This window comes from Agelaius tricolor, unplaced genomic scaffold, assembly GCF_023055355.1.
Source record: "Agelaius tricolor isolate 1412-34295 unplaced genomic scaffold, bAgeTri1.0.p SCAF_1, whole genome shotgun sequence".
Classification (NCBI taxonomy): Eukaryota; Metazoa; Chordata; class Aves; order Passeriformes; family Icteridae; genus Agelaius; species Agelaius tricolor.
In genome coordinates this window covers 58,029,917-58,047,853 of record NW_027269261.1, presented here as the reverse complement: position 1 = coordinate 58,047,853, position 17,937 = coordinate 58,029,917, and the positions used below count along the sequence as shown (strand labels likewise).

At 45.8% G+C, this 17,937-nt stretch overlaps 1 protein-coding gene across 1 annotated transcript in view; it reads right to left on the bottom strand.

Moving 5' to 3' along the window:
- Positions 1-16,098, bottom strand: part of SLC22A3 (solute carrier family 22 member 3) — a 29,701-nt gene extending 13,603 nt beyond the window's left edge. Inside the window, exons 1-5 of the mRNA XM_071436043.1 lie at positions 15,379-16,098; positions 5,864-5,967; positions 5,318-5,472; positions 2,693-2,858; positions 1,579-1,696 (exon numbers count right to left, since the gene is read on the bottom strand). Of these exons, the coding sequence (XP_071292144.1) occupies positions 1,579-1,696; positions 2,693-2,858; positions 5,318-5,472; positions 5,864-5,967; positions 15,379-15,792 (957 nt within the window). The 5' untranslated portion in view covers positions 15,793-16,098. The remainder of the gene's footprint in view (positions 1-1,578; positions 1,697-2,692; positions 2,859-5,317; positions 5,473-5,863; positions 5,968-15,378) is intronic.
- Positions 16,099-17,937: the final 1,839 nt, after the last annotated feature.

Sequence of the window (17,937 nt, the reverse complement as noted above, 5' to 3'; positions counted from 1 at the left end):
ACACTGGTGTATATGCCCCAGCAAAAGACTATAGATTCATAGACTCATAGCAAGGTTTGGGTTGGAAGGGGCACTAAAGTTCATCTAGTTCCAGCTCCCTCGCCATGAGCTGGGACACTGTCTATTAGGCCAGATTGCCCAAAGCCTTGTCCAGCCTGGCCTTGAACACTATCCAGGATGGGGCATTTAGAGCTTCTCTGGGAAATCTGTTCCAGTTCCTCATCACTCTCACAGTGCAGATTTTCTTCTTAATATCTAATCTAAAATTGCCCTCTTTCTGTTTGAAGCCATTCCCCCTTGTTCTGTTCCTTCATGTCCTTGACAGAAGTCCCTTTCCAGCTCTCTCGTAACTCTCCCTTAGGTACTGGAAGGCAGCTCGAAGGCCTCCCTGGAAACTTCACTTTTCTGGGCTGAACAACCCCAGCTCTCTCAGCCTTTCCTCAGAGGAGAGGTGCTCCAGCCCTCTGAGCATTTCACAGCCCTCCTCTGGACTCACTCCAGCACCTCTATGTCCTTTCATAATCTCATGTGGTTTAACAAGGGGCTGCACCTGGGTCCAGGCAACCCCTGGGATCAGCACAGGCTGGGAGTGAACAGTCCGGGAGCAGCCCTGCCCAGAAGGACTTGGGGGGTTCTGGTGGGTGAGAGGCTGGACATGACCCAGCAACGTGCACTTGGATCCCAGAGAGCCAACTGTGTCCTGGGCTGCATCCAGAGCAGTGTGGCCAGCAGGGTGAGGGAGGGGATTCTGTCCCTCTGCTCTGGTGAGAGCCCACCTGCAGTGCTGCATCAGCTCTGGGCTCCCAGCACAGGAATCATAGAATGTTTTGTGTTGAAAGGGACCATAATCACTCCAGTTTAGCACATCTGTTCTCACTGAACCATAAGTCCAATGCTGCAGTAATCATGGTCTGAGAGCCTGACACTTGCTACCAACACAGGACAAGCCAAATGCTGCAATGTCACAGCAGCATTATTTGCATTAAATGCATCAATCCTTTCAAGTTCTGCTATGACCACTGGCCAAAGGACTGTGACTCTAACACTTATCATCCTACTTTGTGAATAGTGATCTCAACAGAGCTTCCTCAGCTGTGAACTTTGCAGTGTATTTTCTCCCTGTTGGGATGGAAGCAAATTTATACTTGAAATCTAATTTCCTTTTCTCTTAGAGTTGTAAAAGGAACTTCTAGAAAAGGAGCCAGGAAAGTGGATCATGCTATCTCCACTCGCTCTGTCAGATCAAATGGCAACTGCTATGAAATACCATTGCCCCTCAGGTTAGTTTCTGATACTTCCCACAAGTTTTTAAAGTAGGAGTGTTACAAAAGAAAGACCTGATTCCTTGTTTTGCAAGCTTTTTTTTTTTTTTTTTTTTGCAGCCTGTATATTTCCAGCCAGTTCACTTTTCCCATCTTGCGATTAACAAAGTGGTTGTGTGACTGATAACAAACTGTTCTGGTGTGACTCTTCAAGAGTGTTGTCCATCCCTTAGAGAGAATGCATTTTAACACCACTGAACTTTCCAAAGCTTAAGAAAGCTTTGGAAAAACCTCTAGCTCAAACACATGACTGTACCTCTGAGTAATGGGGTGAGAGAAATTTCCCATTGTGTTTTGCAATCCTGCGCATGATTTTCAATGCCTTCTCTCCCTTTTTACGTGTCAGGAGCCAACGTGGAGATTCAGGAACCACCCTGTAAGAACACAAAAGTTGTGAATAAGGCTTTTACCTTATAGCATCATAAGTAAACCAAAGTATTTTATCTTTTACCCTGTGTTAACACAAAACACAGATTTGTCAGTCTTTGGGACACAAAAACTCTTTTGAGGACTGCTTTTCCAGTTAACCTTCTGTAAAATATTTGATCCTAGTGGGCAAGAAAGAAGAAAAGACACTACATCAATACTCTGCAAAGCTGAAAAATCAGAAATTTTAATATTGTATCTGCACATTGGTTGTCAAAAGTATAACCAACAAGCAAAGAAGGTTCCTGTAGAACAGCAACAATGCAAGCCAACACTAAACAGGTAGAGTAACACATACAGGCAGATCAGGAAGGTTCTGGCTGTATCACTGTAAGATACACACACACAAACATGTACTTCTTTTATAAACTGAACAAAGCAATACCACTGATGGGTGCTTCAGTTTCTGCTAGCCTAGGGTTAAGATGATGCACTATTTTAAGGTTCACAGCAGGCAGTGTTTCAGGAAGCAGGTCAGGAGGAAGCTCCATGGGTTAGTCTCTTGGGATCCATCCCACAGAACTGCTGCACTGAGACAGGTGTTTACCACAGCTTAGAGCTCTGCTTTCTCATCAGCTGTACTGCCCAGCTCAGGGGACCTGAGGGCAAGGTGAAACTCTAACTAAGTAGATAATGGGAGGCAGAAGTGGGATCTCATAGCTGATGGGAAAAACCAACTTTGGTCCAGTTAACTTATAAACAGAGCAGGGTTATGTGAAGGGCCGGGTGTGGCTGATCAGAGAGGCAAACTATGGGCAGAAAAACTAGAATGATGTATGTCTGTGATTCACTAAAAAGGAATTACAAATTACAAAGTCAACAATGTGCAAATATCTTCTTCCTAACCTACATCTTCCACTCTGGAGACTTGGAGCCACGGCAGGACTCCCAAGGTGCTCAAATAGCAATAGCAATAATGACAAGAGCAATGACTGCAACATTACCAATAGTAGAGCAGGAAGAGGAAGTTGGGCAATGAAATGGCCAGCTGGATCCCCTGCCAGGTGGGAATCAAGTATGCAATTCCAGGGAGAATTATCATTCCCAGGGTAAAGAATATCTGAATCACAATTCCAACCATCCGCTGATCGGAACCAACGATCTCCGTCACTGAGCAGAGACAAAGCCACAATGAATAACACAGAAACAAACCCAAGCTGAAAATAAATCATTAGAGGTGAAATATAAGGAAGGCTATGCTGTATCAGGCCACAGTTGTGTCTAGCCCAGCATTTTGTCTTCAGCAGTGTAGGCGTGTCACTGAGGCTGTCCAGGGCAAACACGAGTGACACCTCCTCATCAGCTCACCCACCCTTCTCCAGCCAGAGGGGCTTCTGACTTTGTGTTTGCTTCTGAACCACAGAGGGCCGCAACAGGGGGGTGAGATTGCATCACGACCATGCTTGGTGGGAATTCCTTAGCACTCTCCCTGGTGCAGTTTTGGCACATGCCCCAGACAAAGGGATCCTTCAGGCAGAGGCTGCTCACAGCAGGTAATATGGACAAGGCAGCTGTGGGGAAGAGAGCTTAACCATATCATGGTTGCTCTGAGGGGAAGGTATGATCCAGTCTGGTTTATTTATTGGGAAAGTTTTATATTTTGTTGTTTGGGGTTTTTTAAAATTATTTGGTGTATTTTTAATTTTGTGAATGTGTCTAATAGCTCTGAAATCTATGCTCATTTTTCAGGCAATATCCCATGGCCATGACATCCACAATTGAGGTGAGCAATGCATGAAGGAGTGTCTCCTGTTTTTTTCCAAAACTATCTTCACTACAACACCTTCAGAGTAAGAGCAGAGAGTTTTACCTTGGCTTGCAACACACAGAAAAAAAATATTTATTATAAAAAAATTATTTTAAATTTATTTATTTATTTATTTTGCTAAAGGAGACACAAATGTACAAGTAACAATGGTTTGTTTTGGCTGGCAATGCAGAAAGATATGACAGCATGACCATTTTTATTGACTATCCATCACCTCTGCATAGCTCAGGGGCAACTCTGTTGTCTAAGGATAGCTGATTAGCACTGCCCCCAGAAGAGCTGGATTGTACTTTTACATACATACAAAGGGAGTTTATTGGGGCAGCCTGAAGCACAGATCAAGAGCTTTGGGAATGTATTAATAGCAACCTCCCTCCTGGTGCAAACAAACCTATGATCTGTATATGTATGTTTCTTAAAAGATGTTAGGTTGGCAAATATTCTGGGTGATCCCAGGAGATAAGAGTTGATCCCTGAAGGGATTTGGAAGGAATCACTCTATCCAAGAGTTAGGCACCTTGCTTAGGCCTGCAGTAATACAGTGTTCCTGAGGTTCTCTGGATCTCTGTATCTTTCCCTAAAGTCAGGCAGCCTGATCTGAGCATTGAAAAACATTCCTTTCTGTTAAAGCTTGGCCATTTTAAGGAAGCCCTGGGTCTGTCATAAAACATATTGCTGGTTAGAGCACTCGCCAAAGTTTCAAGATAAGATCTCAGTTTAAGCCATGTGCATGGAAGTAAGAGGAAAAGCAGCTTCTGGTTCTTTCCCTAGATCTTGGACAGGAGCTGCTCAGCAGTGTAACTTAGCCCAGAAAAACAAGGTTCTTTTGGACTTTAGATACTAAAAGGGTACTAAACTGGTATGTTTGCACACAGATCACCACAGTGCTCCCAGGTCTCACTGTAAGTGTTTATGTATGGTTGCAATTCCGCTCCCATTCATCTAACTTCCACCAGGAACTTTAAACACTTGTCACAGGCCTCATAGACAACAGCAGTGCTACAAGTTTTTGCCCTATATAATGATGTTATCACTATGTTTTGGGTTATAACAGTAGATCACCAAATGGCTGGTTTTATTTTTAAATAAATCTGGCATTCTGTCACTTGCAGGATGCCTTCCTCAATGTCTGGCTTTTTCATGCTTTATGACTGCCTTACTGAACCTGGCAGGCATTCAAGACACCACAACAATATCCTTTCCTCATCAAAAGGAAGCTTGCTGTGCAAGGGCTTCATTGCTATAGACTATAGACTGATAAATTATAATCTACCAAAGATTCTGTATCCCTACTGCTTTGATGCTATTTATAACAAAGCTTCCCTTTCTTTTCCCATTTCAGGAAAATAATAATCCTAATATGGACCCTGGTGTCCAGCCTTGACACTCAGCTAAAGAATGAAAGCAGCCAGCCAAGCTGTCCTCCCAGTGAGGAGAAGCAGCTAACTCCTCTGAGCATCTGTGTGAGACATTCAGACTCTGCCAAAATAAGCCATGTCCCTGTTTGTGTATCTGGTTTGTTTGGGGCTTGCTCTGTAGATTTTTTATCATCCTGGTTATTACATCTTCTATGTAATAACAAAAACTTTATATATTAATAATCCATTCCCTCACTTCTTAATCATTGGAGGACAAGTGCATTAACCAGGATGGATTTGGGTTACTCTTTGTCTGCTGACTCCAGGCCAGTGCTTTGTTCCCAAGAAAAAATAGAATGACAAGCTGATGCAGCCAGAGTCTTTGTCCTCCAAAAATCCCTCACTTTCCCTAACCAAGAAAGAAAGAGGGTAACAGCTCTCACCAATCACGTAGCATGTCATCCAGGTTCCCTTGCCAAACATTCCTTGGAGAAACCGGAAGATCAAAAATACAGTAAAATTTGGTGAAAATGCTACTATGATACCACATATTCCAACCCCAAGGCAGGAGAGCAGGTAGATGAGGATTCTGCCATATCTGTTGAAAAAGGAAAAGAAAGTGGAAATCATCAATGGTGCCCATTAAATATCCTTCATAAACATCAGTCAGAAAGCTCCTCTTTGCTTCCTTTTTGTTTCTGTGTCTTTATGCCCTTTCTGGGTCCAGATGTGCACAGAAAAGTTTGGAAACCACAAGAAAAGCTCATTTTGTGGCATTCTAAGCTCCAAACAGGACCAGTAAGTACAACTGCATAAAGTTTCCAGCCCAAATCAAAGCAAAGATTACATTGGCTTGGTTTTGTTAACTCAGTTTGGAGATATTTATCCCAAGATAATTAAACCTGCAAAATGTTGACACGTGCCTATTTCAGGTGATACTGAGAATGGTTTCACCTCCCAACAAACCAAAGTATGAGCTCATACTGTACCTGTCAGCAGCATAGCCCAGGATGAATGCTCCAGCCAGGAACCCCAGATTGAGGATGGCCTGTGAGAGATCCAGCATCCAGGCATTGCCACACACAAGATCGTACTGTGGGAACATGGGAGAGGCATAAACACACCCAGGTGGGTCATTTGTCACCCTCAGGGCAAAACACTACAGAACTGCATAGGTCCACAGGGCAGGGGAAGAGGAAGGGGAAGCTCAGATTTGCTTGCTCAATAACAAGCACTTGGTGGGCCCACTCTTAAAGTGGTCATGAACAGGGAAAGCTCCTCCTTGCCAAGAGGATACTGCCTTTCATACATCAATTGTCCAGATTTGGAAAGCAAATCACTCTTCTGCAAACACCACTGTTAAATATGGTGCCAAGGCAAAGTCCTGACTTTGTTTGGTGCAGAATAAGGGTCCACAGCTATTGCCAGTAAAAACAGCATCTTATAGATAACTGTTAGTTTAGTTATTCTCCTTAGTGCCTTCTAGATAAAAGCAAAAACACATAGTCTCCAAGGAAACTGAAAACAGATCTCAGGTCAATTGCAGACCCACTGAATATGTGTTTTCTTGCTGAAGCATTCCCAGACTTTTCAATTCCTTATACTCCAGCATCCATAACTCCCTAGCACTACTAGCAGGGATGGGGGTGGGGATGAGAGAAGGCAAAGGGAAGGGAAAAGTGGTTGAGAGGAAGGAAGGGACTGTGAACTAAAACTAGAATTAAACTAAAATGGAAGTAATTCTATAGGAAGCATGGCATGGGAAATTACTGTAGTTGTTTCTGGAGAATAAAGAAATTTAACCACTGCAGACCATATGGGACTTGGGAGGTTTCAGTCCATACATGGAGTAATCTTTGCAACAATGAGGCCTCAGGACCAAAGGAAGACACAGACAACAGCAGCTGCCAGCCTTTACCTAGAGAGACCCTTTTGCTTTCAGATGTGAGCTATAAGAAATTTTTTAATTGTCAACAAGGTGCTGGTCGCTGAAGCACACACAATGTGCCACGTTTGTGCTCACCAGCACATGGCAGCACCAAGGCTCAAGCACTCTGCTTGAGCAGAGTGGGCACAGGGTGGGCTAGAGAGACAACAGCCTCTTTGGCCATTCCCAGTTCTCCAGACCCTAAAATGTTGTGTCATGTGCCTGAGCTCCATCCCAGCCCATTTGCATGCTGTAATGCCCAGAGTATTATCTTGGCCTGAGATCTCAGAGGTCTCAGATCACACAGGACATACAAGGGGCACCTCACAGGTCTCCAATCTGATGTATATCCCACCTCCACTGACTTTAAACAAAGTCATGGTTTGGATGTCAACCCCATTACTCCAGGGAGCCTGACTGGCCACATGTCAGCCAAGTCAAAGTATGAGCACCTGGCTTCCAATTCTGTAAAGCTTGAGCAAGAGCTGCAGAAACCTCTGAGAAGAACAAAACCTGGTCTCAGCTTCATACTCAAGGGCAATTGCAATGCTTTCCTAAATTAGACTGAACATAGAGCAGCACTTTCAGATTTCAAATGCTGCTTAACCTCTTGCTTTTTGAAGCTATGACAATGCCAGCAAATGGTATCAAAAGATGCATCTTTGGAAAACAGTGGGGATTTATGAGAATGGCCATTAAAAGAAGATTTTTTTAAAGTCACAATGCAATTGCCTGTGCTGATGACAGATGTTGGGACTCTCCTTGACCCCTTTTCAAAAACTGAAAAAAAACCCTGTTTTTTACAAATTATTTTATCTCTCTTTACTGCAAACAAGCAAGGAATAAACTATCATGAAAGAAGACAGGAGAACAAATGGATACCAGAAAGGAAGGGGAAAGTATCTTTAACGGAGAGGATTCTTTCATCTGTACAGCAATTTCCTACTATTTATACAGCAGCTGAAATGACCTCTACACTAACAATGTAGTCAAATATTGTATATATATTCTGGGAAATAGTACCATACAGGAAACTTCCTAAGGAGCTAAGGGCTCTTTGTGAAGATTAATGACAGTACACTAACTGTTCTCCTAAGTTAGCCCTGCACTTTGTCACTTTCTAAGTATTTAAATAAATTCTGATATAGATAAGCACTTCTGCTTGCTTGACGTAGCACCTAGCATTGAAGTCATCACGCTGCTAATGTTGTTTTTCATTTGCAAACATAACCTTTAGAGGGGAATGTAACTTTAAAAGAGAATTGAACATCCCACAGAGACCTTTTCTTTATCCAGGCTGCCTGTCAGACCCACTTCAGTGCTTCAGCTGTGACCTGGCTTGGTTGTGCATGAAAGTTATCCCTTTATGTATCCCTCGGACAAAAATAATCTGCAAGAGTTTACCCACGTGCTCAGACTGCCTCCTGTTAGTCCTGGATGACACCTCTCCCAAACACCTCCCACGTTCCTTGCTAGCAGCCTCCCCAAAAGGCAGTGGTGTGGTGCCTCCTCTCTCCTTCTGAACATTCATGCACCTCTCCATGCACAGGCTGATGTTTACACCTCTGAAAATGCTAAAGCATTTATTGCAGTGCCAGAGGGTGGGGAGAGAAGGATACGAAAATGTGATGTAAAGCCTTGGGGTTTTCTTATCCTGATCTTAAGCCTATTTGTTGTTCTGTACAGCGCTGGCTGCACCCCAACAGACCCTGTTAGAAACCAGAGAGTTAGAAACTGGCTCCTCACTGTAATCACCCAGCAAGTGACCTAGCTCATCCTGCCAGCTCCAGCTAAGGGCATGTCCTCCTCCTGGCTTTGCTGTGCTCTCAGCCAAGCCCCTCAGTGCACTGGTGCAGGCACCCAGCACAGCCCTACAACTCACCTCTGCATTCAGTCCTGCCCTCCCCTACAGGATTTCTGTCCACTCTAGGACACAAGCCACTGTGCACCTAAACACACCCTTTCCATTTAGGGAGCTGACTGAAAAACTGCCCAAATTGGGAAACTATCCACTTCCTCACTGCTTCTCTCTTAGCCTTGACGATGAGCTGCCATTGTAAGCAGAAATGAGGTGCTGCCAGCACAGACAGGCAGCAGGAACCAGCTCCTTCCAGACATTCTCCTAGAGTGTCCTTAACAGATGGAAAAAACAGTTCTATCCTCCCTGCCAGCCTTGCAGTCCAGCCACTGCTGGTTGGAAATACAACCCTGTCATGAATGTTTGCACATGTGCTGAGGCTTGGGCACCAATGAGATGCTCAGATTTACAGGAGCAGTGCTGTGACTGGAAGGAACAGTGCTGGGTGCTTCACTGATCTATAAAGGAGCAGCAAACCACCTAAGTGAGATCTCTCTGGCAGAAGGAAGAGGCTTTGCTCTGCTCCCTGTAGCTCCTCAGTGGTGCAATCACTGTAAGAAGGATTAGCAACTGGATGAGCTTGTACATGACTAATGACTGGGAAATATGGAACTGTGGCAACTTCTCCTTTCTTCATGGCTTTGGAGCAAGGCCAACATTTTCCATTTCAGTTTGACCTGCAGACTAACCACAAACTTGTAATTCCTGGTACTTGAGTGACCTTTATTCACTTCAGCAGACATATCCCTGTAGAAATATATTGGTTTAAATCACAACATGCCACTAACAGCTCCTCAAAATGTAGCATCCTTGGGGAGGAATTTTGAAGAGCTTTACTGTCTGTTACAATTAAATTACAAAACAATGGATTAAACTCTATGGTCAATAAAGAATTTTACAGTGACTCCCCAGCCCAATTGCAGCAGCATGTCCAGAGCCCAGACACACGTTTTAAATGGCATTCACACAAGTGACCAAAAAGAGTTTGGTTTACCCTTTCACTGCCAGTGACAAATGGTTCAGTGAGATATTCAGAGTTTAAGGAAACCTGGGGAGATGCTGACTGTTGCTACATGTTCCTGAGTTGTTGCTGGGCAGTTCTTCTCCTCTCATCCACTGGCCTTTCAGACTGCTATCTTTCCTACACCCTTACTGCATCAAACCCCTCTGCAAGTGCATGCAGTGGAAAGGGAGAAATTGTCTTCTTTTTTGCTTTCTGTTAAAGCTTCTGGCAGAATGCTCAGGCAACTGTCCTTCTCCATGTCTTGTTTCAAGCTGAGCACTTACCAGGACAAGAGGAGTCAGCCACTACCCTGCTGCCAGGGCCCTGGGGCTCAGGGCCTGAGGGAAAGGTGAGTTTTGAAAGCTTTGTAAGTCTCCCTCCTCTCCTGTGCATGACCAAAAGCCCATGAACTTTGTGTTCCTGCCACTGGGATCACCTGTTGAGTGTCCTAGCACAAAAGGCCTTTTCTGTACTTCTCCTTTGTCTCTTCAAGGATAAAGCAAGAAAGAGGTAGAGAAAGTCTTCATCTCCTAATGGGGGAAAAGCAGCAACTGTCCTTAAAATAATAAGAAAAAAAATGGAACCCTCAACTAGTACCAGGGTTTGATGGCAGTGGAAGAAACACAGCCCCACTGGCTTGAGCCCTGCAAGCAACTGCTCCAGCCCCTCTCATGCAGAGAAATCTTAGTCAGAGTTTCATTGGAAGTTCAGCAGTTGCTGCTTCCTCTGCTCTCTGTGTGACCTTTCCCCTTTTCCCTCCCCTAATTAATATTAATCCCACCATGACAGTGAAAATAAGACAGGATATACTGCCATGCCAATAACAACAGTCACACTAGATCAACAATTTGAGGGTAAATTGAGTTGTTTATTCCCTTGGAGGAGGATAGCATAAGGATCAGCTGTGCTTCTTCCACCCTGAGTTTGACTGACATGTTATCTCCTTCTCTGAGGGACTAAAAACCATGAGACAAACATTATTTTTTTTCCTTCCAGGTTTCTCTGCAAATGTTGACTGGTATTTTCTGAGATGGCTGGCAAGCAGAGAAGTAAGAAGATTGATTCCCAGCAGGTATAAAAGGCTATGCTCAGATTATCATCTGTCCTCCTCAGACCTCACACTTCAGCAACAAAGTATTGTTAGGGCTCAAAGTGGCATCATCTACAGGGTGAAGCTTTGCTGCAGACAGGACATATTGAAATCTGTCCCTTCTGCTCAACTCCTGCCAACAAAGGCTGAAATCAATGCTGCCTAAAATATGCCCATCTGTGCTGTAGCTGCTGCTGACCACACAGATCTCCCTCTTCCTTTCCTCCACCACTCAGGCCTTCTCCTTCTCCTGCAGTCACAATTGTAGCTCATGCCTATGCCTTGAGGAGTCACCAATGACAAAATGTCTGAAGAAAATGGTTCTTCCTTTGCACACTATTTCCAGCCACCCTATCACAAACCGCTTGATTTGTCTCTCAGGGAGAGTAGTGCAAAGTGCTAAAGCCCAGAAGTCTTAAGGATCAGTGACCCCATCTTCAGCACAGTTTCCTGGAAAAGTTTGATTTATTGACTTCCGTATGTCCTGGATACATGGATCCTTCACAAGGCTCACCCAGCAGGACTTGGCAGGCAGAACACTTTCTGTTTCAAGTGCTAGAGGGGTCAGGGGGTGACCTGGCTCCCCTCCAGACCCCTGGGCCAGAGCATGAGGCTGTGACCCCCCAGTCCACTGCAACCTCCCAGCACATTTGTTGTTTCTCCATCTGCTGCACAGAAACAACACAGTCCTTCCCTTCCCTCCTCCCTCTGAGCAGCTGCTGCTGTCACCAGCCCTCCCTCCTGAGCAGTGCCAGCCACCTTCTGGGATCAGCATCATTTCAGATGGCACCAGCTGGTGTGAATCAGGAATTGATTTACCTTGATTATTTACCCTGTCAGCTTCCCTCTCCAAGAAAAATCTCAATAGCCCAAACTGGGAAACAATCCACTTCCTCACTGCAGCAGCATTCCCATCCTGCTGCTGACTCAGCTTCACAGGGAGACAGGCAAGGCTCACTCAATTAAACCAGAGCTGATTGCACTGGGCCAAGGTCCTCTGCACAGCTCCACCACCTCAACTCAGCTGTGTCTCAAAATGATATCTTGAAACCTTTATGTCAACCCAGGTCTTGTTTGCTCACCTCAAACACAGTGCAAGTTTGTGTGTGCAGCACCAGTGACAACTTTTGAAATCTGGATTGCCCTCACAGAAAAGCCTGACCTAAAGCAATGGAGCGCAGAGACCCTTGGCCATGTCACTGCAGAGGTCAGGACCTATTCAGAGCCCATTGGGCACAAAAGATCTTAAGAGGGAATCTTTAGCAAAACTGCATTGCCCATCACTAGAACAAGGTAACTGGCTTTGCCGTGTGTTGCTCCTGTGGTGACTTCTTAATATAATTTGCTCTTCTCAAATGCTGAAGGAGGAAAGTCCTGCACATTTGTAGGGGGCTAGAATATAAGAAAATAAAGATAGTGTAGAAAGTAACCTTACCCCTAAGGAGTTGCAGCTGGGCCAATCATCAAAGATTAGGAACAGGCCTGACTTTAACAGGCCACAGCTGTAACCAATGAGAAGAAGAGTGCTATAAAAGAGTGGGGTGGCTGGGTGAGACGGGAACTGGAGTCATTGGCTACTTTGTGAAGAAGAAAGCTCCTCCTGTGCCCTGAGGAGCTGCCCATGAGAAATACCAAGAAGGTATGGAACTTTTGTGATGGGAGACAACAACACGGAACCCCTGCAATAAGATGACAACATATATTCTCCCAGAACATCACTGTACCCCCAACACTGAGACCTGGAAGTCCTGCAGCAGCAGGTGATGCAGCAGGCACCCCAAGTAGTACTTACAAAGAAGTGTGTGCTTTGTATCAATCCACACTCCCCTGTTTTCCTTTGCTTCCTTCTACTGATGCTACTGTGAACACATTTGCATAAGACAACTTAAGCAATAGAGATAAGAGAGCTAATAAGATAGAGAGAACGGCCAGTGGGCAGCATGAGCAGTGAAGTACCACAGAGCCGTTTGTTTCACAACTCCTCACAAATCAGCCATGTGATTTAGCTTCTGAAGGTGCTCAGAACTTACTGCCATAGCTTGTGCTTTGGCTGCCACACCTCCTGTGTGATATGACATCTATCCAAAGAGAAGGCTTTACATGCCTGCTTTTGCCCTCTGAATCCCCTGCCACAGTGCAGATCCACACTGGAGCCGTGCTTGCCATAGCCCTGGAAGCACTCCTTCAGTACACTGACTTTTCCCCCCTTTCTCTCTCTTTCTCCCTGAACAAGAATCCTGAGACTGTTTTGTAACTCCTCTTTTTGACTTTGTCTCCCTGGTCACTTCCACTGCTGATTCAACAAGACATGCCAGAAATCTTTAGCTGAAAGAAACATTTCTGCAATCATGGACAGAATGAAGCATTTACAAGTAGACGGGTAAGAAAAGAAGTCTCTGGTGAGCTAATTAAACAGAGCCTAAATTGAGTCACGCTTTGTTAGAGACTCAGCTGGGAGAAAAGAGACTAAATTAAATCATAAATTTTGTCTTTGCTGGGTATATAACTCATTAATAAGATATCAAGCCCCTTTTAGTAGCTGATCTCAGAGCAATTGAGTCAGGACATGAATGCCACAAGCCTCCTTTTTAGATTAAGAAATTGAGCCTCATGAGATATGATTCATCCAGAAAATGTTGCAAAACTGGGAAGAGGTTCCAAGTTGCACAGGTCACAGCCCAGCAGACTCCATCTGAGGTGGACCTAGCCAGCAAGAGTGTCTCTAGGAGTCACAGTGACACCAATGGTGGGACCTGCTGCCCTGGCAGAGGGGAGAGACAGTCCCAGCTTTGCAGACTGTTACTCCAAAGTTTTCCCAATATGCACCTTTGGGAGCACTGGTGGGAGTGCTTGCCCAATCATCCCTCCTCCTTTCCCTGGTCCTGAAAAGTCTTCTCAGCAGAGAAGAGTAAGAAAGTGAAGATGGATGAGGTATTTGCCTGAGAACATTGAACCTTTCACTCCCATTTATTACTGCAAGACAAATACTGTTTCCTTTTCCCATAGCTGTGCCCATTGCTGCTGGAAAATCACAGTGGCTCTGTTAGATACACAAAGTGCTGCCATAAAGGGACTCTGAGCATGATCTTGTGGACACAGCCCACATGCCTTCACCTACAGCAAGGCTGAAGCAGGGGGAAAAATGGACAACAACAGAAAAAGAATCTCTATATGTTTATTTTTAAGGTGTAACTCCTCGCAGTCCCCCAGCAGAGGTACCTTGGAGGCAGCAGTATAAACTTCCCACCACATCCATGTCCTATGGATTGATCCAGAGCCAGGCTGCAGCTCCCAGGCACCACTTGTGTGCCCTCCCTGGCTTCCACTGCCAACGTGGGACACGTCATTATTAGGGACCAAAGTTTGACACCAACTCACTGCATGCCATCTGCAGCCCTCTGAGCAGCCTTGATGTCACAGATCATACACAAAAGCCAGATCTGAACCTTTGCTCCGGGCCAGTCGGGTGCTCTGATTTCTCTTCTGCTGGGCATAAACCCCGCCTAAAGCTGCTCAGGTTGCACACGGGGCTCAGGGAACAAAGCTGCTGCTCGGCACAGCCCGAGGCTGACAGAGGATACAGCAGCCCAGCTGGATGGGAGAAGGATGCTGAATTGGAAGGATGGGATAAGCATCTCCTGTCAGGGTTTGCTCAGGGCTTTGCCTGCTGTGCCCTGCTCCCTGGTTTGGAGGACACAGCTCCAGTGCAAGCACCGAATTAAAAAGCATAGCAGGAGGCTCACCAGACAGGGAGGAACCAGAGCCCTCAACTGCACATTTTGCAGTGCACCTTGATTATTTCTGAGCCAATCCCTCTAAGCACACTTTGGATTTTTCATCGCTGCACAAGTGACAACTGCTGTCAGAATGACCCTAAAATACACACTCCCAGTGTGCAGACTGTATTTTGAAGCCAGACCACAGCACACCCATGGCACAATTACAGATTACACAAAGGGTCTCCTAGGAAAGAATCTTCACTGGCCTTTTGCAGCCTCATTAAAAAAATCAATGCATTTGCCAGTGCTTACCACTAGTGATAATAACCTGCTGTTCTCTGACACCGATACTCAGGAAAAGCTGAATGTTAGCTTTGGACAAAAACATGTTTGTTTTTTGTTTTTTCTTCTTTAGTAGGCACAATCACTTCTGCTGACTCCTGACAGATCTCAGATAGGCACTCTGCCACCTGTTGTTTTTTATTACCTGCAAACTTACATGTTCAATACTGGAAATACAGAGAAGAGATAACCTGCATTGATCCTGGTCATAGAGTACACTTGGAATTTACACCTCTAAACCTGAAATTGAGCACCTGAAGCCTCAGCTGCAAGGACTTAACTCTTTATTTTAAATCTGACATTCCTCTACAGACAGAGCAATATCTCTGCAGGGCATTCAACTTAGCGCGGGCACTTGGCTTTGAGCAGCCACCTTTCATACCAGCTCACCTTTCCCTAAAAGCTCAGTGCCGGCACTTGATCATACTCATTGTCTGGATTTGCTTGTGACTCAGAATTGAATAAATCTGCAAAGGAAAACCAGCCAGCAAAGCAACAACCCTTGCATTGGCAATCCCACTTTGTGAGTATCCACCACTGGTCAGAGGGTGGGTGTTTTCCTTACCTCGCTGACAATGGATGCGCGGGGCTGTTCGTAGACCCAGTGTTGGTGGCAGGGGGCGAGAGGCGGGCTGCCCGCGCTGCCATTGCCGTGGCGGCCGAGGGGGCTGCTGCAGCTGCCAGAGGCGCCCCAGGTGACATCCAGCCTCTCGCACTGCCCCGTGACCGACTCGTTCCCCAGGAGCAGGGGCAGGACCGTGAAGTTTCGCTCCTCTTCCAGCGTCCAGCCACATCGTTCACTCAGTTCGGCTGCCCCGGGGATCCTGCACCAGAAGTTGCCTGGTGCTCGCCCGAGGAAAACTACGCTGGCGAACAGGGAAGAAAAAGTTATGCCCGTCTGGCTAAGGAGGAAAAACACCCTCTTTTGAAATCTTCCAAATTCCCCGGCCTCCTTCAAAACCTCATCAAAAGATGGCATGATGTGAGGCGGTCTGTCCACTTGCAGCAGCCCCAGAGGTGGCAGAGTTCTCGTTCACGCTTCGCACCGGCCGCCGGCGCTGCCTACAAACGGGACGGTCTCGCCTCCCCTCGCTCCTCTCTTCTCATGTGCACGCACGGACGGACGGACGGACAGACCCGCGGGCATGCGGTGCCGGCGGGGCATGAGCGGAGGCGGAGCGGGGCTCGGCTGCGGGCGGGCATGCGGGCACACAGCGCAGCCGGGCACCGGGCGGGCACACAGCCGGGCAGCGAGGCGGGCACCGGCGAACTCACGGACTGCCGGAGAAGAGAGAGGGGCGTGCGTTTCCTATCCATCCCGCATGTTAAACAGATTATGTAATAAACCCCGTTAACTCCTTCGGGACGGGCGAGCCGCAAAGGGCAGCTCCCGCAGCACCTGCGATAAATTAATATGTAAAGCAGAGTTAAACGCGAAAGAGCCCAGGAGCTGTTGCAAAAAGCATTAGTGAGTGATGCAGGCTTTCTGCAGGATGGCAGGTTTCAAAAGACCTAAAGTCTTTCCATCCAGAAATAGAAATTAGTACTCTGGCAAAGTTTAATTACTTCTCCAATGCACTACTACAGCATCTGTACACACCTAATTCACGTGGGCCTTTTCCTTCTGTGGCATAAATAAAGGGAGGGTCACAAACTGCAACAGGCCAAAATCCAAGTTTGTTTTTTTTCTTAGAGTTTGATCTACCTGTTCAAGGCTTGTACATGACCTTGTTAAATTTAATTCCACAAAATTTCTCAAATATTTAAAGATAAATGTCAGTGTTTCTTTCTCAAAAATGAATGGAAAACAAGTCATGTCACTTTTCTACTCAGCTGTTTGAGGAAAGGGGAGAAGGGGAGAGGGAGTCAGGACCAGGGTGCATGTGAGCATATCTTGTGCAGAACACCATGAATCAAATCAGAGATTCAATAGAGGGATTTTTTGAACCTCAGGATCATGAGGTCCATGGCAACTGTATTCTCTTGGGAGAAGGAGCAGAGAGACAGCATCTATCAAAGACGTCTCCTGCAATCCCTTGTCTTTGGTTACCAACAGCCTTGACTATGGGTGTCTATAGTTCTGAAACAAAGTACAATTTTACAAACAGGTGCAAATCAAGGAAGGCTTTGATTCCTATACAGGCTATCTGGCATGAAAACTGGTGCTGTGGTGTGAGCTCTGCAAAGATGCAGATTTCTAGGTGGGTGCACTCCTGTGCTTGCATCAGAATATGCTTTTGAGACAATTTGGATGCCTGGTTATGCTATTTTGTAGTACTTGAACTTAGGGTCCAGATGGAGAGGAGGAACACTCTGATGGCTGGTTTCAAACAAGTGAAGTTCTTTTATCCCAGCAGGGCTAATTGGGAAGTCAGTCATGCTGAGATGTCAAAGGTGATGTTTCTTCCAACAGCTTCCAGTGACAGGGGAGGAGATTGTCTTGTAAGGAAGACCATAAAGATGAGAAATAGGGACAGACCCTGATAATCAGACTATGTGCCGCTCTCACGGGTCCAGCCAAGGGTGTATTAAACACTCACTGCTCTTCAAGCCTTACCACAATTAAAAAATATTAAGGTACTGTCCCTGTTGAATATTACCATAGAATCATAGAAATGTTTGGGTTGGAAGGGACCTTGGAGATCACCTTGTTCCAACCCTGCTGCCATGGGCAGGGACACCTTCCACTATTACACTACAGAATTTTAGCTCAACTCAGAATCATGAGGGTTAACCCCCTGAATGCCATGCACCAACGTAGCTGCCCCACATTCCTCCTGTTTCAGAAACCCATTGGTGTGATTACACTGCTAATCAGTGGAGCTCAATTCAGTTGAGGCAGAATTCAGTCCACTGTTGCAACCTTGCTTCTGGAGTTACCTTCTTCCCTAAAAGAATGCATGGTCTAGTAGCCCACTGTCAAAATTTCACACTTCCCTGTCCATTATGCTCTGGTCATGGACAGCAGATGCACTGCAGTCTGTCAGACCAGAAGCCAGAAAGCCCGAGAGAGACCAGTGCTGAGCTCAAGGCAGAGGACATCTGGGATCCTCCCTAACATTCCCTGCAGCTACACTGCAGGTCATAGAGGCAAGGATCCATCCAATGAAATCATTTCCACCAC